At 36.3% G+C, this 25,640-nt stretch overlaps 3 protein-coding genes across 3 annotated transcripts; 1 reads left to right on the forward strand and 2 right to left on the reverse strand.

The window, feature by feature from the left end:
• Window positions 1–4,976: 4,976 nt before the first annotated feature.
• On the reverse strand, window positions 4,977–5,438 carry LOC131630539 (uncharacterized). Its single transcript, XM_058901319.1, has one exon. The coding sequence runs from the start codon at window positions 5,436–5,438 to the stop codon at window positions 4,977–4,979; it is 462 nt and encodes a 153-aa protein (XP_058757302.1).
• A 17,695-nt stretch (window positions 5,439–23,133) lies between these two features.
• Window positions 23,134–23,892, forward strand: LOC131630540 (histone deacetylase 19-like). Its single transcript, XM_058901321.1, has one exon. It carries the CDS (start codon window positions 23,134–23,136, stop codon window positions 23,890–23,892), a length of 759 nt encoding a protein of 252 aa, XP_058757304.1.
• Window positions 23,893–24,135: 243 nt separating this feature from the next.
• Window positions 24,136–25,206, reverse strand: LOC131630557 (allene oxide cyclase, chloroplastic-like). Its single transcript, XM_058901340.1, has 3 exons — window positions 24,970–25,206; window positions 24,751–24,872; window positions 24,136–24,661 (listed from the first exon to the last, which is right to left on the reverse strand). Exons 1-3 carry the CDS (start codon window positions 25,169–25,171, stop codon window positions 24,257–24,259), a joined length of 729 nt encoding a protein of 242 aa, XP_058757323.1. The 5' UTR covers window positions 25,172–25,206; the 3' UTR covers window positions 24,136–24,256.
• Between the last annotated feature and the right edge of the window lie 434 nt (window positions 25,207–25,640).

Consider the following 25,640-nt stretch of genomic DNA (forward strand, 5'->3'; position numbering starts at 1 on the left):
TCCCACTCGGGAGAGCTATTTCACCTACTGTGGATGGCCGGAGTCCGGTCCTTATCCTGTGGGGGGTGAGGCCACTAGTGGAGTTGATCAGCCAGGGCAGACTGAGCAGGTGCAGGAGGAGGACAGCTTGTCAAATGATGAGGATCACATGTGGTGATTGTGAGGAATGAGAAAATATTATGGATTTCTTCTCTTTTGTTATGGTTGACTGATGATATTTTAATTCCTGTCATTTAGTATTTATCTTTGTTTATGAATCTTAGGTGGCATTTTTGTCACCATGACTCAGTTTAGTTTTAATATTTCTGTTTGAATGATTTTATTTTTATTTATGTTGTCCCTAATTTAGAATGAGTAAGTTCCACAGCAGAATGAAAATCTCAAGCAAAGTACCAATAATGGAGCAACATGCATGGTAGTGGTAGAGAGTGAAATTGTTTTTTTGAGAAAAAATTAAGCTTTCACTTTCTTTTTCAATAAAAGTGACAAAGTCAGGTATGAATTTTCAAACTCAAACTCCTAGTGTGTGCATGAAACGTAGGTTGGTAGTAAATACTGACAGAAGTTCTTTATGGTACACTATTTTTGTTGGATCAACTTAGCCTTAACCTTTGTGAGGAAAGCTTTCCATTGTTTACTATATGCAGGAGACCATCAATTATTTTGACTTGTTTGTATTATGCTAAACCGTTTGTCGCATCATTTGTGGAAATCTGTGGAAGTGATTTAGGCATTTGTTTGAATCTGAGAGTTTCTTTGAGCCAAGTCCATTGTGAAACTTATTTTCTTCTGTGAGAGCGTGATCCTTTGCTAACCATTCTTTGAGCCTGAGGTCAAGATAAATTTCATCATGTGCACCAAGGAAGCACCTGGTGAGTTTTGATCTCAATAAAAAGTTTGTTTTGGACCATCAACCATAAACTTTGGTGATGTGTTTTCTCTTTGACCTTCATAGAAAGTAGGGGAGCATTCATATAATCTAAATACAGGTTGATCTCCAAGTTGGGGAGAGTCATAATCAAAAGAAGAGTAAGTATAGGCGGTGATTTGCAAAGAACGAAAGAAATTCGTAGCTTGAAAAAAAAAGAAACAAAAGAAGAACAACGTTTGAAAGTAAACAGTTGTTGGAAAAAAAAAAGAGAAACATCGAGCTACGAGTGAAAAAGAGGAATGGGTGAGAAAGTTAAAGGTATAAAGAAAAAGGAAGGAGTTATGATTCGGATGCTTCCCTAGAATAGGAACAACCCTCGATTATCTTCTTTTCTTTGAATCTAAACCACATTACAACCCTGGAAAGACCTTCTGATTCTCAGATTCCACAGGACTTGATGCTAACAATATGGTGAACGTATGATATGGATTCTTGTTAATTTAATTATTTGGATGAGTATTTAACCCCTCTTTTATTCATCATACTATTTGATGAGAGTGATTAGTGCTGATTCAACTGCGGTTGTGTAGTGTTTTGAACTTCTGGAGGTAATTTTCTTTCAAAATCTGTTTCATGTGTATGTTCTGAGTTTGCAGGGAGATGAAGAGTATCTGAGGTGGTCACTGAATTGAACCATTTGAAAAATCTTTTTGAAAAACTTGTTGCATGATTGTTGGTATGTTTTGGTGTATTCATTGAGGTAAGTAATTTTGTTTAGGGACAAACAAAACTCTAAGTTGGGGAGAGTTTGTTAGGAATGAATTAGTAGTGTTTTCATTTGTCAAATTTACTACCTTTTGAGCTAGAAGTAAACATATCTTGTGCTTTTTAAGGATTTTATAGTTAGAATTGAACTTTAGAGGTTCGATGCTAATTGTAGAACAACTTGTGTCACTTTGGGTGTTATTTGTGCAGTTATTGAAGTTTAGACATGAAGACGAAGAAACACGCTGGTGTAGAGCTGCTAGAGAGGAAGAATAAAAAAGAAGGAAGGTGAAACAAAGGCCGAGTCGCGCCAATAAGCAGCGAGACGCGCCATCCCTTCTGACTTGGGTTTGCGCCGCGCCAATACGTGCCGAGGCGCGATGGTTGCGTTACAAGGATAAATTGTTATAAATAGAAGCCCTAATCCTCATAAGAGGGGGATCCTTGGTGAACGAATTTCAGAGAGCAATCCTATTCTAGAGCAGAAAACAACTTCTGACGGAGAATTCAACATCAATTGAAGACATTCCCTTGATGAAGATGAATCCTTCCAAGAAGTCTTGTGTGTTCTTCATGGCTATGGAGAGCTAAACCCCATTGTGTTGAGTTTAAGGTAGTAGTTAACCTATGAAGATGCAATTACTTTGATTAACTCCTGTGAACAATTGTTTAAGTTTTATTATCAATGAAAAACCTTGCTTTTATTTTATATCATTGTTGAACTATCAATTGAGAGATAGGGTTTATACTTTCGCCCTAGTTTTTTACATTGACTTGTTGATTAATACTCAGAGATGAGGTTTTGAAGAAGTTTTCATAAATCATCGTTGTTCATTCCCTTTATCCTTATAGTTATTCTGAGAGATCGAATATCATATCGGTAGAGGTGGTTCTAGATTGATCATTAGACATAATATCAAATTTGAGGATGAATGAAGATAATAACTTAGATAATGTTCACATGTGGATTAATTGATTATTGCATATGAATAGGTTGATGAACCCTAAAACTCAACATAGTCATTCACCATTGTTATTCAATCTTTAAGCTTTTATTCATTTAAATCTTCTTTTGTTAATTGCAATTCGAGATCACATAATCAAATCAATATTTTTCATGACTCATTATAAGTTAACTATAGAACGGCAGCAATATTACTCAGTCTCTATGGATACGATATATTAGAAAATATTTACCCAAAATACTTTCAACAACAATCTATACTAAAACATGATTAATAGCACAAATCTCATGATTTCAACATAAACCCTAACATTTCCAAATCCATGAAATTGAGAGAATAGAGATTATATACAAAGCATACACACAACATACTCAATCATATAAACCTATATTAATTTGGATTCTAACTCTTACCTTAAGTTAACCTCCTTCTATCTTCAAGAATCTCACAAATCCTCTTCTCTTCCCTCTTCTATTTTCTTCCTCTTTTCCCCAAAATGAAAGTTATGAAACTAACCTAGTTCCCTTACTATCTTTCTCAAGTTAATTGGGCTTAACCCACCAATTCTCCTAATGTTATATTTCTACCACTTAGTCCCAATAACATGTTATCTCATAATATTTACTAATAGTCCAATTAATCAAATTAGCACAAAACTCAAATTAAATAAATATCATACCACATAATTAAATAAAATAAACAATTAATAAAAGCACCAAATAAGCTAATTAATAAAATAGTTAATAAAATTGGGATGTTACACCAACAACAAGGCATAAGCCTTTAACAATGCAATATATATGACATCTAATGCAACAACATAAATATGCAACCACAAGGCGTAAACCTTCAACACTTGCCAATCCAGGCCAACAATAACAACATCGTCATACTACAATATAATTATGCAATAACAGAGCATATGCCCTCAACATTACACCATTCCAAACCAGCAACAACAACATCAACATACAATATATTATACAATTTATCCATGCTTCATTCAACAATATCATCACTTCAATCACAACAACATCATAATAAAACAACAAGGCATAAGCCTTCAATAATGATTCCTATCTTTTCAGGTCAACAAAAGCAACAACATCATCATAATATAGTCTACAATTTATAGGATCATTATCCCAACAACATCCTCATCAATTATCACCAAAATCATCGCATTATACACAACACTGACACGCGAAATATAAAGTAACGGAAAAAAAATATTAATTTGAAAACCCAAAATTATAATCATGTTAAAGAGATTATTTTTTAGCTTCCCAACGGTCCAAACGGCGCGTCAAACAGACACCAGAGTCAAAAGTTATGGCTTTTTGAAGTTTTAGAAAAAAAATATTTCAACTCACGGGAACCCGATTCCCCTATTTGGGAACCCCGGTTCCCTAAGTCACTGTTTTAGGGAACCCGGTTCCCCCTGTTCCAAAATGAGTTTTTTGCGCTTCTGTTACATTAGGAACCCGGGTTCCCCTGAACCATAACCCAAAATTTGCTATTTTTCCCTGCTACGAAATTCCAACCCTTTTTCATCAAAAATTTAGTTTTTAAACAACAAAAAATCACCAAAAGACATGTGACTCATACATACACACAACACATCAATTGTAAACACATCATTGCACCAATTTCCTCAATTTCAATCAGTTTAGAGATTAATCTTCATGATCAAATCTTCCTTAAAAGCTAAATTATAATCCTACTCACATACCCACAATTATACCGTTCATTATAGAGTCGGAACCTCACCCTTACCTTAGCAATTTTATTCAAAAGTTACTCTACCAATGAAGGCTCTCCCTTAGCCCTAGCTCAGCTTCCCTCTATTTTCACGTTCTTCTCCAACTTCTCCAAAATCCCTCTATTTTTCTAATTTTCCTCTTTTTATTAATCCTTCACTAATTCTTTCTTCTTATCGCGCTTAACACTCACACCCTCACAATACTTTTACCACCACACTTTCATGATCCAATTAACCATATATTTAACTCATTTATTCTATTATTACTATTATTATTATTATTATTATTATTATATCCTAATAATAATTCTTATTCTAATCACACTAAATCATCTAATTCTCTGATAAATCAAATTAAATAAATTATTACAACTAATTATATTTATTCGATTCTATAAATTCTAAATCAAAGGCACTACCCTCTATTCTAAGGGTACATACCCGCCGATACCACATTCCTCATACAACCTCAAAGCAAATTCATCCAACAAATCAACAAAATATTAAAATAACACCAAATCTTTGAATAACGAAAACCGGGTGTTACATGCAGCTTAAAAAAGGACAAAAAATAGATGGGAATCAAATTTAACACATAGTTTATCAATGTTACTCAACCACCAATCAATAAGAACTTGTCCCTCCATAACGACAATATCTTCTTGAAATTATCCACCACAAGTTTCCAAATGTATTGATGTCTATGATTAGACCGAATTGGGATACCAAGAAAGTTAAAAGAAATCGTACCTCTTTTGCAGCATAGATAAGTGGAGGCGGCTTCAAGAAAGTTACCAACCAAGTTGCTTTTACAAAGGTTGATACTCAAACTCGTCATTAGTTCAAATCCATGAAGAAATGCCTTGATGCTCCTTAAATTGCTCCATGACCCTTCCCCTATCAGAATTGTGTTATCTGCAAATTGCAGGAGTTGGAACTCCACATCAACATGCACCTTGAACCCCTTGAAGACACCTAATTCCACATCTTTAGACATCAACTTTGCCAAACCTTCTGCTATCAATGCAAGTAGAAAGGGAGACACTACGTCTCCCTGCCTAAGTCCTTTCTCCATTTTGAAATCAGCTGTTGGATTTCTGTTGACTAATATTGATAGTATGCAGGGACAAATGCATGCTTTATCCACTTTAATCATCTTTCTTCGAATCCGCACCTTCTCAAGGCATACTTCAATAAGCACCAATTGACGTTGTCGTAAGACTTTTCTAAGTCAACTTTATGTAGAAGACACTTCCTCCTTTATCTCTTTGCTAAATCTAATATTTCATTAAGAACCAAAATTCCATCTTGAATCTGTCGACCTAGTACAAACACTGTTTTGGATTTCGAGACCACTTTCCCCACAACCCTCTTAAACCTATTAGCCAGGAGTTTTGCAATGATTTTGTACAAGCTTCCAATCACACTTATCATTCTATAATCATCTAGTGACTAGGGGTTGTCAATCTTTATAATGAGCGCAATGAAAGATGCAAAAACCGCTTTGGGTAAATTGGCCTTCGCATGAAAGTCCTGGATGAAATTAATAATATCCAAGGAGATAAAACTCCAACACTTTCTAAGAAAGTTGAAGTTAAAGCCATCTGGCCCAGGATATTTATGTGAATCACATTCCCACATAACACATTTGATTTCTTCCAAAGTAAACCCCTTTTCAATCATCAACGCCTCCTCCCCCGAAATTCTATCAAAACCGTTTCTTTCCAATAATGGGCGTATTAACTCCGATTCTTTGAACCTGGATTCGAATAATATTCTCACTTACTCGTTCACATCTACAAGTCTCTGGATTCTACCTGATGTTGAAGAAACACTAGTCAATGAATTCATCCTAGTTCTTGCTTTGAGTGACGAGTGGAAAAAATCTAGAATTAGAGTCCCCTTATTTTAGCCATTTCACCCTAGATTTCTATTTCAAAATATTTTCCCGAATTTAAAGGTTTCTCCAAAAAAGCCTAAATGCTTCCCCACGTTTTTCAATCAACTCCAACCCCACATTAGAATCTAAACATAACAGATCATCACATGAATTAATATCCTTGACAGCCTCCACAATCTTCAAATATACCAGTCCAAAGGTCTCCTTATTCCATCACCACAATCTGTGTTTGATTAATTTAAGTTTTTCCTTGACCACAAAGGAGAACGATCGTTTCATAACCAAAAGCTTCCATTATGTATCCACGAATTTTACAAAATCTAGGTGCTCCATCCAACAATTTAAGGTCCTAAAGAGCTTTGGACCCCAATTGAGATAGTTACAATTAAGCCATACTGAAGTATGATCTGAAATGTCCTTTGGTCTAATTTCTTGGCTCACTGCAGACCAAATATCCACCGAACCTTCATATAACAAAATTCAATCAATCCTACTCATTACACTATCACCAACTCTGCTCCATGTGAATTTTATAGGCCCCTTTGGGAGATCCACCAATTCCATTAGACCTATGAAAGTATTGAAATCTAACTTCTTCTGAGATATACTTGCAAAGTCACGACCAATTCTTTCAAATGAGCTTCTGACCGTGTTGAAATCCCCTCCAATAAACCACTATCTATCCTCCCAAATCCTTTTGTATAAGAGAAAATGAATTCGAGACTAGCTGCCCATTTATGGCGGAGCATGTTGACTCTGATTATACAGGTTGTATGGATTCTAGAAAATCTATTTTTGGATATATTTCACTTTGTTTGTCACATCAACCAGTTGGTACGACACTTCATATGGTTGTTGCCTTATCAACCATTCAAGAAGAATATAATACCCTCACTGAAGTTGTGAAATAAGCATTGTGGCTTGAAGTTTTTTCTAAGGAGCTAAAACTTCACGGTCAAGCAATCACTGTGAAATGTGATAGTCAAAGTGTAATACACCTAGAAAATAATTCAGCCTATCATGAGCGAACCAAGCACATCGATGTGAAGCTGCATTTCTTCAGAGAGATAATCAATCATGGAGAAGTCCAAGTGTTGAAGGCTTAAACTGAAGACAGTGCTTATATTATGATCACCAAGACATTATCAAGTTGCAAGTTTTTTCACTGTATGCAGTTGATAGAGTTGCATGAAGAAAGCAAGTATGTTCCCTTGATGTTGTAGAGTTTGTTCCAAGGTGGAGATTTTTCGTAATTGGATCAAACTCTAGTCTCGACAAGGGTTGGTTCGACAGAAGTCAAAGTCTTGCATGCTGTAGTCGAAGTTCGTTCAAGCATGCAGTTGTCGAAATATATTTTGTTGTTAGCATGTCGAATTGGGCCAGTCTCTTAGCCCAATTAGTTAAGTTAGTTTGTTACTTCTTAGTAGTCTATAAATAGTCGGGTTCTCTCAAGTTGTTGAGAGAGCATTGATAGTTGTTATTCACTTGTAACCTTTGAACCCTAATAGAGAAAGTGAATAGTAAAACAATTATAACCAATCCTAATTTTCTTCTTCTTTCCCTTTGCTCTTTCATTAAGCTGAAGGGTTTTCTTATGTTTGTTCAAGAAACTCAATATTTCTCATGGTTTAATTTATTCTTGACGGCGCTCGTTACAACATCCTTATTATACTTTATTTTACTTACATCATAAATTTTAAAAATAATACATTAATATATTATTTCACTTATATTAAATTTAGGGTTAAATATGTTTTTGGTCCCTATAAAATTATCAAATTTTATTTTTGGTCCCTATAAAAAAAGGCATGTTTTAGCCCCTAGAAAATTATTATGCACACATTTTTAGTTCCTGCCATTAAATCAATATGTATTTTTGAATGATTATTTTGCATAAATATTTAGAAGGTTATAAAAAGTTCTTCAAAAAATAAACACAAAAGTTGATTTCTTATTCGAGATTTTCATTACTTTTATTATTATCTTTTAAAATTTTAAAAATTCATATTTAATGCTTTTCATTTAAACAAATCTATAATTTGGTAAAGAAACTTTGTATAGTATTCTAAGAAGGACACAACTTAAAGTCTTATTTGAGAACTCAATCTAAAGTCTCTCATGTGAGACTTAACTTAAAGTTTTTTCTGATGGACTCAACTTGAAGTCTCGCCTAAGGGACTCAATTTAAAGTCTCGCTTAAGGGTCTTAAATTTAAGTCACATCTAAGGGAATAAACTTAAAATCTCGCCTGAGGGACACAATTTTAAGTCTCTCTTGGGGGACTTAACTTAATGTATCGCCTACGGGACTCAAATTAAAGTCTCTCATGAGGGACTCAACTTAATGTCTCGATGAGAGGATTAACTTAAAAGTCTCGCTTAATAGACTAAACTTAAATTCTCCCTTGAGGGGCTTAACTTAAAGTCTATTCTAAGGGACTCTATTTAAAGTATTGCTTGAGGGAATCAACTTAATTTATCGCCTGATGGACTCATTTTAAAGTCTCTCATAAGAAACTCCAATCTGAACTTCGTAGAAGTGTAGGAGACTAAATCACTTCTCCATTTCAAAGCCCCCATGCTTGAGGGATTATGTACTATTATATTTATAAAAGACCCATAAGAGGTGCCATATGAAGTTATTGAAGGACATGCGACATAATATATTGCCCATTCTAGCTTCCTAGCTGCACATTTATTGGAATGAGCGTCCTTCATTTAATTGTGGCACACATTTTCTATATTTCTCTCTCACCTGCGAAAACATTGGGAATGGCGTATCCATACTTAGTAATGACATGAAGGACAGTCAAATGTGAGGGACACACTCTCTAGAAGAATAAGGGAACAACCATTTATTCCACATGCTCTTGAGATATATGAGTGTTGTTACTTAAAACCTAATATTCAGTCCCAAGATATTCCTATATATTTCAACCCTAATGTTGAAAATGGACATTCAATTTCACCCAAAAATACTAGTATACAGATCTTCTCACTTTCCCTGTGTGAGATTTCTCTAACACCACAACAGCCTTGAAAATCTCTGACAACCCTATAACACAAACAGTTGTCACGTAATGTACTTTTAGCAAGTACAAAATGCTTTGATTTTTTATAGGTTTTGATGTTTTGAAAACAATAAAGATGAAGAAAATGATAGAATAATTTCCCCGACTCTTTCATATATGATATGTGTATATATACAAAAGTGTTGAATCAATATTGATTCTACAAAATTAAAGTCTATTTAATTATCATTAAAGTATAACTAAAGGATATTTAAGTTACATAAAGCATATTTAGTTTAATTTACTAAAGGATATTCAATTTACATAAGGATATTACTAAATATATAAGTTACTACTAAAGATAGATGTGAACTAAGAATATTCCATATCTAATAGACCCCGTAGGCGGAACGGGAAGTTATTGAATGTTGAGACTATCTCTGATGTCATCAAACAGCTGCAGCAAAAGCCCTTTTGTAAAAATGCCAGCTATTTGATAGCGTGAAGGAATATATAAAATTCAAACTTGATAGAAACAACCTTTTCACACATAAAATGAATATCCATCTTAACATGTTTTGTGAGTTGGTGTTGAATAAGATTACCTGATAAGTAGACATCACTAATATTATCATAATGTACTAGAACGGCTTTCATGTTAGGACACTAAAGTTCTAAGAGTAAGTTTAATTTTGAAGTCAACATGATTAAAACATAACGTTAGCAACACCGTGATACTCTACTTATCTACAAGAATAAGAAAAAGTCGGTTGTCGTTTAGCAAACCGTTAAACTAAATTATCGCCAGGATAAACACAATAACGAGACATGGATGTTTGGGTATCTGATCATCCTCTCCAATCAACATCAATATATGTGGTAAGTTTGTCAGTCGAGTAGGGAGATATATGTAACTCGTGAGTTGTTGTGCTTTCAATGTATCTAATGATTCGTTTCAAAACAGTCATGTGTTGCATTTTTGGATCATGCATAAAAGGAATACATGTTAAACGTCATAAGAGATATCAGGTCTTTTGAAAGTATGATGTTGTAGTGCTCCATCGAAACTTGTATATTTAAAGGGATCATACTATGGATTTCCCGAGGCTCCACTAAGTTTCACTTTTGTATTCACATGAGTAGAAATCGTGCAAGAGGACATGCCAACTATCTCAATTATTTATCTGGAATATTTTTGTTGAGAAATAAATATAATACCTAAGTGTGTTTTAATAGAGATACCTAGGAAGTAGATGAGAGGATCCAAATCTTTCATAGCTAATTCGGAACTCAGTTTAGACATGATATATTGGCGATGAGTGTTGGATGATGTAGTGAGAATGATATCATCCACATAAAGAAGAATATAGGTTTTGCCATCTACATTATGGTAGATGAATAAAGAATGCTAACCCAAAGTAGCAAAAAAATTCAGTGAAGCATTGGTGCCAAGGATGAGGCGTCTGTTTGATACCATAGAAAGACTTCTTCAACAAACACATGTAATAAAGTTATTGATGATCGTGAAATTCAGGAGGTTGGTACATGTACATGAGTTCATTAAGATACTCATGTAAAAATGTATTTTTGACACATAACTAATGAATAAACCATGATTTTGAAAGGGAAAAACTTAGAATCGACCTTATAGCTTCAATTTTAACTACTAGAGTGAAAGTTTCACCACAAAAGACACCAATATGTTGATTAGAACTAATACCTATTAATCGAGCCTTGTACCTCTCAAAGGAACTAGCAACTTCTTATGCCCGAAAGTCCACAAACTTTGAATAATGTTAGCATTAGAATAGTGACCCTAAATCTCACGTCTTATTTTCATTAAGAATATCATATTCGTCTTTCAAGGTCATTTTCAATTTTTTATTGTGTAATGCATTAAAAGGATTATTAGGCAAAGGAGAAATTTGGTTTGAACTATTTGGTGGAGATTAAGGAGTTGACGAGACTTAAAGATGCTGTGTTGTGCTTGGATGGTCATTTAAGGAGAGAGTTAAGGATTGGCTAAATAAGGATTAGTGGTAGGTATTTGATGATTAGATGAATATCCCAAAACTACACATGGTGTTGATCTTTATCGAAGTTTATTTCTTGTAGTGGAAGGGATAAGGGGAAAATAGAGACAACCAAATACTTAAGATGAGAGTAGGAGGAGGATTTTTGGTAAAAAAATTGTTTAAAAGATAAGTAGTAATTTGAAGTTCATGATACCAAAAGTGAGGTGTCATTGACGCATGAGCAAGAAGAATGAAAATTATATTATTAATAGTAAAAAATTTCACTTGGCTTTTCCATTTCAAGGTGATAGCGAGGACATGAAAATCTTAATATCTCTACGTTTTGCTCACAAAATTAATGAAAAAGAGAGTTTCACACTCTTTTCCGTTATCACATTGAAAATATTTAATATCTTTTTCAAATTTTGTTTTAATGTGATTACAAAATTCGAGAGAAACAAGTGAACTTGCGATTGATTTGCTGCAGGAAAGGTCTAGAAAAAATTCATAAAATCATCAAGCAGTAGGTTAAATCAATATTGATTCTACAAAATTAAATCCTATTTAATTTAGGTTAAGTATTACTAAACTTTGTCCAAATTACTTACTAAAAAATATTCAATTAAGTTCTTAGATTCTCAAATGTTAGAATTATGATGAAAATATGTGAAGAAATATGGGTGAATGTGTTTCATGCGAATTCTGGGGTTATCAGACGTGTGATTACTGTTAGAACAAGATTTGTTCTGATCAATTATCTTAGTTTTGATGATAACAATAATATGAATTTTGCTTAAGATAATATGGTACTCTAATCCAATGCAATTTCCCTTTCAGGAAATATATATAAAGAGTACGCATAATTCAGCGCTCAGAAGCTTTGTCTCAAATGGTTCAGCATGCAACATCAGAACATGGTCTGGCAAGACATCAGAAGATGGTCGAAGCAGAATCAGAACATGGGTCTATGGAAGCATCAGAAGAACATGAGATCATAAGCACTGAAGCTCAGAAGATGGTATCACGCTCAGAAGCACTTCAAGGTCAGAAGATCAGAAGATGCTATGCACCAAGCTGTTTGACTCTGATGATATTCAAACGTTGTATTCACAAACATCAGATCAGAAGAAAGTACAAGTGGCAAGCTACGCTGACTGACAAAAGGAACGTTAAAAGCTATTAAAGGCTACGTCAGTAGACACAGCGTGAACAAGGCTCGAGGTAGTTGACAAAAGCGTATAACATTAAATGCGATGCTGTACGGAACACGCAAAGCATTAAATGCATTCAACGGTCATCTTCTCCAACGCCTATAAATATGAAGTTCTGATGAGAAGCAAGGTTAACGATTCTGCACCAAAAACAACTCATATCAACTTGCTGAAACTCTGTTCAAATCAAAACTCAGAATCTTCATCTTCATCAAAGCTCACTACATTGCTGTTGTAATATATTAGTGAGATTAAGCTTAAACGATTAAGAGAAATATCACAGTTGTGATTATCGCTTGTAAGAAGCATTTGTAAACTCTTAGAATTGATTACATTAAGTTGTAAGAAACTAGAGTGATCGTGTTGATCAGAATACTCTAGGAAGTCTTAGGAGTGAACTAAGCAGATTGTAACTAGAGTGATCGTGTTGATCAGTAGACTCTAGAAAAGTCTTAGAGGGTATCTAAGCAGTTGTTCCTGGAGTGATCAGTGTGTGATCAGAAGACTCTGGAAGACTTAGTTGCGGACTAAGTGGAAAACCATTGTAATCCGTGCGATTAGTGGATTAAATCTTCAGTTGAGGTAAATCATCTCTGCGGGGGTGGACTGGAGTAGTTTAGTTAACAACGAACCAGGATAAAAATAACTGTGCAATTTATTTTTATCTGTCAAGTTTTTAAAGCTACACTTATTCAAACCCCCCCTTTCTAAGTGTTTTTCTATCCTTCAATTGGCATCAGAGCGCCGGTTCTAAGGTGCAAGCACTTAACCGTGTTTAGAAAAGATTCAGGAAGAGAAAAACGCTTCAGTAAAAGATGGTTGATGAAAGTGAAAAGACTACACCTACACCTGCATCTACATCTGGCTCTGCTGAGCAATACAACGGTAACAATGGTTATACTAGACCGCCGGTATTTGATGGTGAAAACTTTGAATACTGGAAAGATAAACTGGAAAGTTACTTTCTGGGTCTAGATGGTGATCTATGGGATCTTCTGATGGATGGTTACAAACATCCTGTAAATGCCAGAGGCGTAAAGCTAACAAGGCAAGAAATGGATGATGATCAGAAAAAGCTTTTCAGGAATCATCATAAATGCAGAACTGTTTTGCTGAATGCTATCTCTCATGCTGAGTATGAGAAGATATCTAACAGGGAAACGACCTATGACATATATGAGTCCTTGAAAATGACTCATGAAGGAAATGCTCAAGTCAAGGAGACTAAAGCTCTAGCTTTAATCCAGAAGTATGAAGCCTTCAAGATGGAGGATGATGAAGACATTGAAAAGATGTTTTCAAGATTTCAAACTCTTACTGCTGGATTGAGAGTTCTTGACAAGGGATACACCAAGGCTGATCACGTAAAGAAGATCATCAGAAGCTTACCCAGAAGATGGGGTCCTATGGTGACTGCATTCAAGATTGCAAAGAATCTGAATGAAGTTTCTCTGGAAGAGCTTATCAGTGCCTTGAGGAGTCATGAAATAGAGCTGGACGCAAATGAGCCTCAAAAGAAAGGTAAGTCTATTGCATTAAAATCCAATATCAAGAAATGCACTAACGCTTTTCAGGCTAGAGAAGAAGATCCTGAAGAATCAGAATCTGAAGAAGAAGATGAACTGTCCCTGATCTCCAGAAGGCTAAATCAACTCTGGAAGACCAAGCAAAGGAAGTTCAGAGGCTTCAGAAGTTCAAAGAAATTTGAACGTGGAGAATCTTCCGATGACAGAAGATTTGACAAGAAGAAGGTCATGTGCTATGAATGCAATGAGCCTGGACACTACAAGAATGAATGTCCAAATCTTCAGAAGGAAAATCCCAAGAAGAAGTTTCATAAGAAGAAAAGTCTTATGGCAACCTGGGATGAGTCAGAAGATGATTCAGACTCTGAAGATGAGCAGGCTAACTGTGCGCTGATGGCGACAGAAGATGACGGATCAGAATCTACATCAGAATCAGATTCTGAAGAGGTATTTTCTGAACTTACTAGAGATGAGTTAGTTTCCGGTCTAACTGAACTACTGGAACTCAAGTCTCAGATTAGTCTCAAATACAAAAAGCTGAAAAAGCAATTTGAATTTGAAACAAGGAAGCTTGAGTTGGAGAATTCTGAATTAAAAGAAAAACTTTTAAAATTATCCAATAATGTTGGATCTCCTTCTGATTCAGAAAAATCCATTCCCAGTCTAAACCATATTCTGAAAGAATATGATTTAAGTTTCAGGAAGTTCTTATCTAGAAGTATTGGCAGAAGTCAGCTAGCTTCTATGATATATGCTGTGTCTGGAAACAAAAGAGTAGGCATTGGTTTTGAGGGTGAAACCCCATACAAACTTGAACCTGTTGATGAAATGAAAATCACATACAAGCCATTGTATGATCAGTTCAAGTATGGCCACTCTCATGATATTAGGCACACTTCACATGCTCAAAGCTTTCACATAACACACACCAAAAAGCATGTGACACAACCTAGGAAATATCATGAAACTCACATTAAAAATTATCATGCTGTTCCTCCTATTGCTTACAATGTTAAACCCAAGTTCAATCAGAACTTGAGAAAATCTAACAAGAAAGGACCCAAGAAAATGTGGGTACCAAAGAAAAAGACTATTTCTTTTGCAGATTCTCTTGGTGACAAAGAAGATAAAAGTCAACATGACATGTCTCCTGGACTCAAGTTGATCTCAACACTTGAAGGGAAGAAAGATTATCTTCCAAGTTCTGGTTCTTACATCTGTTGAAGAAACTATGTTTGTAGGAAATCAGAAAAGAAGTTTATTAGTCTTGGAACCATTTGTATTGTTTGTCTCTAAAGCATTGATGCTTCCTTCTTGATTATTCTGAATGATCTAAATGCTACAGAATATACAACATTGAAACATCGATTGTGGACGAATCAATAAACATCTGTTTTGATGATAAACTTGTTTCTGATGAAACAAAGAGCTTAAGAATTTCTGCAGATACAGTTTTGTCTTATCAGAAGCTGCAGAACAAAGAAGTGAACCTCCAGAAGCTGTGTATATCAGAGGTAATGGATCAGAAGATCATTCAGATTTATATCAGCACACTTCAGAAGGAGTGTTTCCAAAAGAGAAACTTGATCAGATCAGAAGTAGTGATCAGAATCTGAAGGCGTAAAGTCTATTCTGAAATTTACAGCTGTCATCTATTATCTGATGGTGAACACGTGTCTGTACGGTTAGCACAAAGCGTGCAGTTGAAAAGACGCCGACCTAGGTAACTGTATTAAATCATTTCATTTACTGTGTTCTCTCTCCTAATGTCATTTCTCATTAAATGCATAATGATTTCTTTTTTAAATCTTTTAAATAACCCGCTTCATCTTCATTCCCTCTTTTTCTCTCTTTCTCTCTATTTTGTGCATTCACTTCGTTGCATTTCCCTTCAAACCCTAGTTTTCTGTTTTGATCTCAAAGCATTATCATCATGAACTCTTCCTCTTTCTCATCTTCCTCAAAAGAGAGACCTACTTCTTCACAAATCCGTCTACGAAGTTATAAAGATGCTCCTTTGAAAACTTGCTTGATACCCACGAAGGACTTGGAGGTTTTATGTGAAACTGCTGTGGACATCAACAACCTTAAAGCTAATGGCTTTCAGTGTGATGCAAGAATCTTTGAGCAAGGATGGTCTAATTATCTTGATAGATTGGTTGGTCCAATTTATCCTGAACTTGTGAAGGATTTTTGGGTACACGCAACGGTTACACCAACTGCCATCATTTCATTTGTGCTAGGGCATGAAGTGGTTATCACTGAGAAGCTCATCAGGAAGCTGTACAATCTTGATGATGAAGAAGGTTGGTCTGGTCTTCAACCCATTACAGTTGACTGGACTCCTGTTGAAAAACTAATCTCTACGGTTTTTGGAATTGATTCTCATAACACAGGCACCTTAAGGCCTTTCTATAAAGTATGGGCTGAGATTATTCTGGGTTCTCTTCACCATAGAAAAAGGATGCTCTTCTCCTCCTACATCAGTCCGACTCACAAGTACACTCTTTTCTGCATTGGCAAAAAGATAGAGATCAACATCTCTCATATTCTGTTTGAGAATCTGAAAACATCTATCTTTGAATCAAGAGAAGATGAAAGGGCGAAGTACCCTCATATTCCAAGAACAACCATTCCTTTCGGAAGAATGATTTCAGACATTCTGATTGAAAGCAAAGTTGTGGACTCTATCAGAAATCGCAATGCATCGCATTCTCTTGGAGTAATTCAAGGTCCCATCTTCAATGGTGTTGATTTGTTCAGACTGGAACTCATTAAGAATGTACCTTTCGTGTGCACAAGCTTTCCTGACATTCTGTCAAGAAGAATTGCTGTTGAAGGATTCATCTCCTTGTTTCATAAAGAACTTGATCATGTTATCAAGCTTTACTTGGAAGATTGTGTTAGGAAGCAATCAGACGTTGATCCTGCGTGGATCCGTGGCAGAGTACTCCCATCCAAAGATGATATTCTGAAGAAGGATAAGAAGGAACGACAGGCAAGGCTAAAAAGAAAAGCACAAGAAGATGAGGCTGAAAGAGCCAAGAAGTTGAGGGTCACCTATGATCCTGACAAGGTGGACTCTAAAGAACGAAGAGATAAAAGGATCAGAGATTCCTTTCGCAGAACCAGATCTTCTTCTTCTTCTGTACAATTCTCCAGAAAGGTCTTTACTCCACCTCCTTCCGTCCCTAAACCATCTTTCCAATCACCTCCATCTGAACCAAAAGTAAACTTCACCTTACCAAATCCTTCTCCATCATCTTTCTCCTCTCCCATTCTAAACCCCACACCTTTAAGTATTCTTCCCCCAACTCCTTCTGATAAATCTCTCTCACCAATTCCCTTTACAAACACTCCATCCTCGTCTCAATCTATCATTTCTGATATTCCATCCTCATCAATCATTCTCTCAAATATCCCTTCTTCCTCATCCACCGTACCTCCAACTTCTATATCCCATCCCTTACCTACCGAAAAATCCGAACCTTACTGTCTTCTCTATCCTGACTACAAATTCACCTTCAATCCGCCTGAACCTGAACCCTATACCTACCTGGAACTTTTCAGACATGAGGTGATTAGCAGTCTAGACCTTCTGAAGGATGCATTCCTAAATGGTCTGGATGATGTTTCTACAAGAAATCTCTGGAGAAGATTTCGCAAGGATTTTCAAGTAGAAGCAATGGGAGTACAGAAAAGACTAGTGGCTGCTGCCCCTGGTTACCCTGGTTACCTTCTGGAGGAAGATAATGGTATATACTACCATCCTCTCAGAAATTGTGTTGCTGCTGAGGAAAAGCCCTTTGTGGATGAATTGGAAGTATTAAGACTGGCTGCTGAAATGGAAGCAAATCCATGCAGGGATATGGTTATCTTTATTCCTGACTATCCTGTTCTGCTAGGAGATTTCAAGACTCTCTTTGACTATCTGAGGGAAAACCCGTCTGAGAAAGATCCAAACTTGGTCATCCCAGAAGTTGTTGACCCACCAGTAGTTGAAGGTCCTTCTGCTCCCAGGAATCTAGCTGCCATTCTTCAGGCACTTGAGAATGGAGACTCGGAAATTCCTGCTGCAGAATATGGAGATGCTTCTATGCAAGAAGCAGATGCTGAAGATCATGTTGCCAAAACTGTTCCTGTTGAGGAAATCCCTGCAAATGATCTATCTATGGAAGCTGCAGATCAACATGCCATTCCTGTGGTTGAAAGCGGTGAAGCTTCTTCTGGTGAATCTTCTCGTCTTGCAAGGACTCTAGAAGAAATTCAGAAGAGACAGGATGAGCAAAGCTCACTCAATGATCAGTATAGCGCTTTCATGGTGAGGCAAGAAAGACACAACAATATGGTTCAAGAGATACTGACCAAGATCTTGTCAAGACTAGGGCCATCTTAGATTGAGTCTGTGTTGTTTCTTTCTTCTCGTTGCATCTGTCTTTGTGCATCTGATCCTTCTTATCTTCATGTACTTCTGTACCTGTTGTTTGCACTTCAATGAAATCATCTTCTTTCTCCGTGTGTTTCATTTTATTTGTCGTTTTATGCATCTGAATCTTTTGAAATATTCTTTTTGATGTTATGACAAAAAGGGGGAGAAGATAAATGATAAATGATTTGATTAATCTATCAGTTGCTGGGTAAAGCTCCCACACATTTACTAACAAGAACTGCAAGTTCTATATGGTTTAAGTGTTTTGCAGGTATACTGAAGAGAATCTTCAAAGCAAACACAAGAAGCAAAACCATGGAAACTGAAGCAAGCTGAGTGCTGTCAAGCTTCAGAAATCAGAAGCAAGAAAGAAGAATGAATCAGAAGCACTGATAATAGAATTTGATCTATATTTGTCTATTTATTCTGACAAAATTCTATTTGCTCTGATACATATAATGTTATGGCTCTGATACATTATTTGCTCTGATACATTATTTCAGCCTATATGGCTCTGATTCATATAATGTGTTCAAACATACATTTTATGTTCTAACTCGTTCATGCTGACTTTTGTCGTTTAGTTTTTGTTCTGTAACATTTCAGGATGTAGAGATGCTCAGATGATGCTCTGGTACATTCAACAATGTTCTGATACAAATCTAGCATGAAGTGATGTTGGTAGAAATTCAAAGCTCTGAAGCTATCCGAGGGAAGCAGAAATCAGAAGCTGCGAATGTTCTAAAGATCCAGAAAACTCAAGTTCTGAAGCTGTCCTAAATGGAAGCAGAAATCAGAAGCTGTGAATGTTCAGAAGATCAAAGAAATTCAAGTTCTGAAGCTGTCCTGAATGGAAGCAGAAATCAGAAGCTGTGAATGTTCAGAAGATCAAAGAAATTCAAGTTCTGAAGCTGTCCTAGATGGAAGCAGGAATCAGAAGCTGTGAGTGTTCTAGGGATCTAAGGAAATTCTAGTTCTGAAGCTGTCCTATGGAAGCAGAAGTCAGAAGCTATGAATTCTCTAAAGACAGAAGCTTATATGATCGTCTCTACCGAAATAATCAGGGAAGTCTTTTATTAAAGTTCTTCGAGTATTTATTTCAGGGGGAGATTATTTATCTCAGGGGGAGATTGTTAATCTCAGGGGGAGACATATTCATATGCTTATGCTATAGCTGTGTAATTTGTCTTTTGCCGACTGTTCTTTCTGATCGCAAATTCATATCATTTATATATGTTTTTGTCATCATCAAAAAGGGGGAGATTGTTAGAACAAGATTTGTTCTGATCAATTATCTTAGTTTTGATGATAACAATAATATGAATTTTGCTTAAGATAATATGGTACTCTAATCCAATGCAATTTCCCTTTCAGGAAATATATATAAAGAGTACGCATAATTCAGCGCTCAGAAGCTTTGTCTCAAATGGTTCAGCATGCAACATCAGAACATGGTCTGGCAAGACATCAGAAGATGGTCGAAGCAGAATCAGAACATGGGTCTATGGAAGCATCAGAAGAACATGAGATCAGAAGCACTGAAGCTCAGAAGATGGTATCACGCTCAGAAGCACTTCAAGGTCAGAAGATCAGAAGATGCTATGCACCAAGCTGTTTGACTCTGATGATATTCAAACGTTGTATTCACAAACATCAGATCAGAAGAAAGTAAAAGTGGCAAGCTACGCTGACTGACAAAAGGAACGTTAAAAGCTATTAAAGGCTACGTCAGTAGACACAGCGTGAACAAGGCTCGAGGTAGTTGACAAAAGCGTATAACATTAAATGCGATGCTGTACGGAACACGCAAAGCATTAAATGCATTCAACGGTCATCTTCTCCAACGCCTATAAATATGAAGTTCTGATGAGAAGCAAGGTTAACGATTCTGCACCAAAAACAACTCATATCAACTTGCTGAAACTCTGTTCAAATCAAAACTCAGAATCTTCATCTTCATCAAAGCTCACTACATTGCTGTTGTAATATATTAGTGAGATTAAGCTTAAACGATTAAGAGAAATATCACAGTTGTGATTATCGCTTGTAAGAAGCATTTGTAAACTCTTAGAATTGATTACATTAAGTTGTAAGAAACTAGAGTGATCGTGTTGATCAGAATACTCTAGGAAGTCTTGGGAGTGAACTAAGCAGATTGTAACTAGAGTGATCGTGTTGATCAGTAGACTCTAGAAAAGTCTTAAAGGGTATCTAAGCAGTTGTTCCTGGAGTGATCAGTGTGTGATCAGAAGACTCTGGAAGACTTAGTTGCGGACTAAGTGGAAAACCATTGTAATCCGTGCGATTAGTGGATTAAATCCTCAGTTGAGGTAAATCATCTCTGCGGGGGTGGACTGGAGTAGTTTAGTTAACAACGAACCAGGATAAAAATAACTGTGCAATTTATTTTTATCTGTCAAGTTTTTAAAGCTACACTTATTCAAACCCCCCCTTTCTAAGTGTTTTTCTATCCTTCAATTACAAATCACACCGCAACTGCGGTCTGATGCGGATGCGTAGGCTACCACATCAGTAATATTGCGGCTGTAATTATGGTTGCGGACCCAATTTAAAACCATAGAAAACACCATGCATCATGTAAGAGTTTAATCATCATAATTTGAGATTTGGATGGAGAGAATTTGATATTCCTTGAGTGCACGATATACTCGTTATAAAATAAGGTTTATTCGGAGTATAAATATGAAATCCAGCAAAAGTGAATAGGTTTTCAATTTTCTCGTCTAACTGCTTCAGTTCTTAAATAGTTTTATTGCCTTTTCTTAGTTTGTTTAGTCTTGTTAGGGTTTTGCTTTTGCATCCTAACAAATGGTGCTTTCATCCATGTACTCAAATCCTTCTATGGATTATCCTTATCATACACCTTCATCTCATCAATGGAGTATTCCTCCTACCTATCCCACAAACCCCTCTTTCACAACTCTTACCACACCTTCATTTCCATCCTTTCCATGGGAACTTTTCTCACCCTATTACACAAATCCATATGTTCCAACACCATCACCATATTTGTATTTTAATCATGGGTATACACCTCCTCCACCTAACCCATATTCATCCTATCCTACATCTCATTATTCATCCTACTACAACAATTTCTATCAACTCCAAAACCCAACAAATAACTCCTCCATACTTGGTCCTAAATTTCAAACTCATTCTAATCATGGAAGAGATTTTGGGAAATATTTGCAAGTGTCTCACCTCTCTTTTAAGAAAAGATCCAAAACCTTTAAGAAGGGTTTTACGGTTGTCAGTGAGAATCCTACTAGTATTACCAACGCTGAAGTTGCAAAATTTGATGAAATCCTTGCAAATCCAAATGCAAATCTAAATGTGATTGAGTATTGTTCCTTCACAATGTGTGATTTAGGGATTCATGAAAAACGTAGATCATGGAGGCGTGTCGGTTCAACACGACGTAACACCGCCACCACCGTCACTATGGCCGGTGATACAAGTCCTGACTCTGTCATCTTCACTCTCGAATCTAACGTCAGTCTCTTCTCCTCCGCTTCCGCCAGCATCGATCGATGTTCCTTCGCTTTCGATGCTCACGATCGTGACTCTTTGAACTCCGCAATCTCACCGCATTTGGCTGGGAACGGTGATTTTGCTCCGAGTGAAAGCTGGAGCGGTCCAAATATGAATCCGAATCTGAATCCAAATAGAAAGCACCATGCAGTTGTAGATACAGTACAGAAAAAGAACCCCTTTCTAAACCCTGATTCAACCAACCTCCATTCTTCTCTCTCAACAATGTCATCCAGTTTCATCTTTGACCCTCCCAGCGTCAAAGAAATTGAACTCTCTGAACACAAATCTGATTCGGAATCTGAACAAGAACAACCTGAATCTCCATCTCCATCACATTCACAATCAGAAGCAGAGCTTCTGCAATTTGTGGATCAGCAACGCACAACTCAAGGTCCTGATGGCTCAAACTCACACGACTTTGTCTTCGAAGCAATATCGAAAGAATTGTTCATTGGCAATGTTTTCTTGAGAGTCTACAATGATCGGCCAGACTTCGAAATTAGTAAACCAAGAGCTTTTTGTGTCGAACCAATTGACTTTATATCATGTCTTCTGCATAATCAATGTGTTGAAGAGACCTCCGGTTTCACCGAGAATTCCGAGCATCTAAATGAGGCTGTTGATGGATCTGTCAATGAACATCAGATCTCGAATAATTCTGGCACAATGTCGGACGAAAAATCTCTAGGGAAACAAGAACCTGAGCTGATTCAAAATCTTCGTTTGGCAACGATCTCTCTTCAGAACCTTTTGACTAGCAGTCCAAATTTAGTATCCATATTTTCTAATAAAAACAAGTTGTTGCCTCTTTCTGAATGCTTTTCGGTGGCCGAAGCATCAGACAGTAACATTCCTCAACCTTGCCTTGCAGTGCTATCACTCTTGACAGCCTATCCTCCCTGCTTGCAAGCCATGGTTGCAGATGGATCTAGTCTTCTGCTTTTATTGCAAATGCTTCACTCAGCTCCCAGTTATCGTGAAGGGTCTCTCCATGTTCTCTATGCATTGGCAACCACACCAGAACTGGCCTGGGCTGGGCAGCTGCTAAGCACGACGGGGTTGTCTACATTCTTGAATTGCTATTGCCTTTGACGGAAGAAATTCGACTCGAACAAAGAGCTATGGCAGCCTCCTTGTTAGGGAAACTTCTCAAGATACACGAGCATGTTTTATATGTGGACATTGATATCCACCATGGTGATGGTGTCGAGGAGACCTTTTACGCTACGGATCGGGTTACGACTGTTTTGTTTTATAAGTGTGGGGACTGCTTTCCGGCAACAAGAGATGTTCGTGATATTGGATATGGTACTGGGAAATATTACTCACTCAATGTTCCCTTGGATAACGAAATTGACGCTGAGACCTACCATTCGTTGTTTAAGCCCATAATGGGAAAAATGACGAATATTTTTAAACCAGGTGTTGTGGTATTGCAATGTGGTGCTGACTCTTTATCTAGAGACATGTTAGGTTGTTTCAATCTTTCAATCAAAGGCCATGCGGAGTGTATCCAATATATGAGATCCTTTAATGTCCCTCTTCTGTTGCTCGGAGGTGGTGAATGGTTTACTGCTCAAGTCTCTGCATGTGGTTTATTCCATATTGCAAATAATGAAGCTGAAGTTCGCATAGCAGCTGCTGGGAAAGTGACAAAGTTTTGTCGGATTTTAAGTCCCGTAGAGGCAACTTTGGATGCAGCGGAATCACCTTACATTAGAAAATTGAATTTTCAAATTCTGCAGTTTGTGTTGCAAATAATCAGTGACAATTTGTCATTCAAGCCATGGGATCCGGGAACATTATCTCTATTCTCATATTTATTTTCGAACCTTGAGGACAAGATTCATGTGAACCCCGCGGCAATGATAGAGAGTTAATATAGTTTAATTAGTATCTTATATTAGTTATTGTTTTGTAATAATTCTAGAATGTTCTTAGGATCTTTTAAGGGTGTTGAATTGGGCTTTTATAAAATTGGGCTTTATTTAATTATCCATTAGGAATACTATATATGTAGTCCTTGAGACATGGAATCATTATCAAATGAATGAAAAGTTTCTTATTTTCTTAAATAGTTTTATTGCCTTTTCTTAGTTTGTTTAGTCTTGTTAGGGTTTTGCTTTTGCATCCTAACAGAAATCTTGCAATTTATTCATAAATCCAGCTAAGAATCCAAGCAAGAACCATAATATTGCAACTTATACAATTTTTCTATCTCTTTAATCACACAAAACCAACTATCTAGTAATTCTTAAATCCAGCAATGGTAGCATGAGGCTGAAGAGCCTTAGCATCAGCAGAAGCTTCAACACCAACATGAGGCTCAACATGTTGACCAAGAAATTCCTGAGGCAATGGCTTAATACCCTTCAAATAAAACGTATACAGAATCTTAAACGGAAAAACAATTTGATGCAACTTCACTTGTCCACTAACACCTTCAAATATTCCAGATCCACCAGTCACTGTTAAGTATGTGTCTTCATAAGTAAGATACGGTCCTTGAACTGCCAATGAACCATAGTCTCCAAAATGAAGACTGTAGATTGCTTCATATCTATCTCCTTTCCTTTCCTCATTGTGTTGAATCAATATGCATATTCCTGCTGTTATTCCAATGCGTTTTTGTAGGTCACCAGTGTACAACTACATAATAATCAAATATTAGCAACGGTTTAATCACTTTTAGCAACAGTTTTAAAACGTCGCAAATATAATAGAGAGAAAGTATATACTTTGTTGCTGAAAGGAACTAAATCACCAAGAGTGTTAACACTTTTGTTGCTTAATCTCAAATAAGCAGGGCTTCCACGGTCTCTTTCGTTGAGTTCATACACAAACAATTCTTGAGCATTTTCTGAAAAATCAATCAAAAAAATAAATATAAAAAATTCCAAAAAAAACTTGGGAAAAAATATGTTATATTGTATGATTAATATTATAATGATTATTACCAGTGTTGACGTGCTCGCTTACTTGACTTTTGCAAGTAAAAGATTTCTTAGGAACTGCGTTCATCTTAAGGCTCTTTGTGAGAGACGAATTCGATGGAGTGAAAGGTTTGAAAGAAGATGGGGGTGCGAGAAAGGGTTTTGGGGTGGTGGCAACAGTGGTAGGGTTAATGAAGGAACTCAAAACATTGGTTGAAGTGGCCATTGTTGATGATAGAAGAATTTGGTTAATGAAATGTTTTGTTGGTAGATTGTGTTAGATACAAACATAGGCAATGGTGGTTTATATAATGAAGACATGGTACTACATTGTATAATGTTTGGTCAAAGAAAAATGTGGACGGTGGAAGAAAAATTGAAGTGAGAAACATGTTGTGAAATGAAATGCGAGGAATGAGAAAATGGGTCAAAGTGTCATTGATGTGATATGGACGGTATAGTTTATAATAATGAATTTGCATTGTTTTCTTTTGTTGGGAAAATGGTTCGTCAACTTTTGGGTATTGTTGAATAGGAATCGATAAATATTTGCACTAAATAGATTATAAAAATTTGAACCTAGTGGCTTTACAAAAATATAATAAAAATAAGGTCGACTTTAAGTAGGTTAGATAATAAATGTATATCGAATTCTCCCCCTTAATTTTATATTCCACTAATGGGTCATCCCTCTT

This window comes from Vicia villosa, unplaced genomic scaffold (assembly GCF_029867415.1).
Source record: "Vicia villosa cultivar HV-30 ecotype Madison, WI unplaced genomic scaffold, Vvil1.0 ctg.000696F_1_1, whole genome shotgun sequence".
In the NCBI taxonomy this organism is placed as follows: domain Eukaryota; kingdom Viridiplantae; phylum Streptophyta; class Magnoliopsida; order Fabales; family Fabaceae; genus Vicia; species Vicia villosa.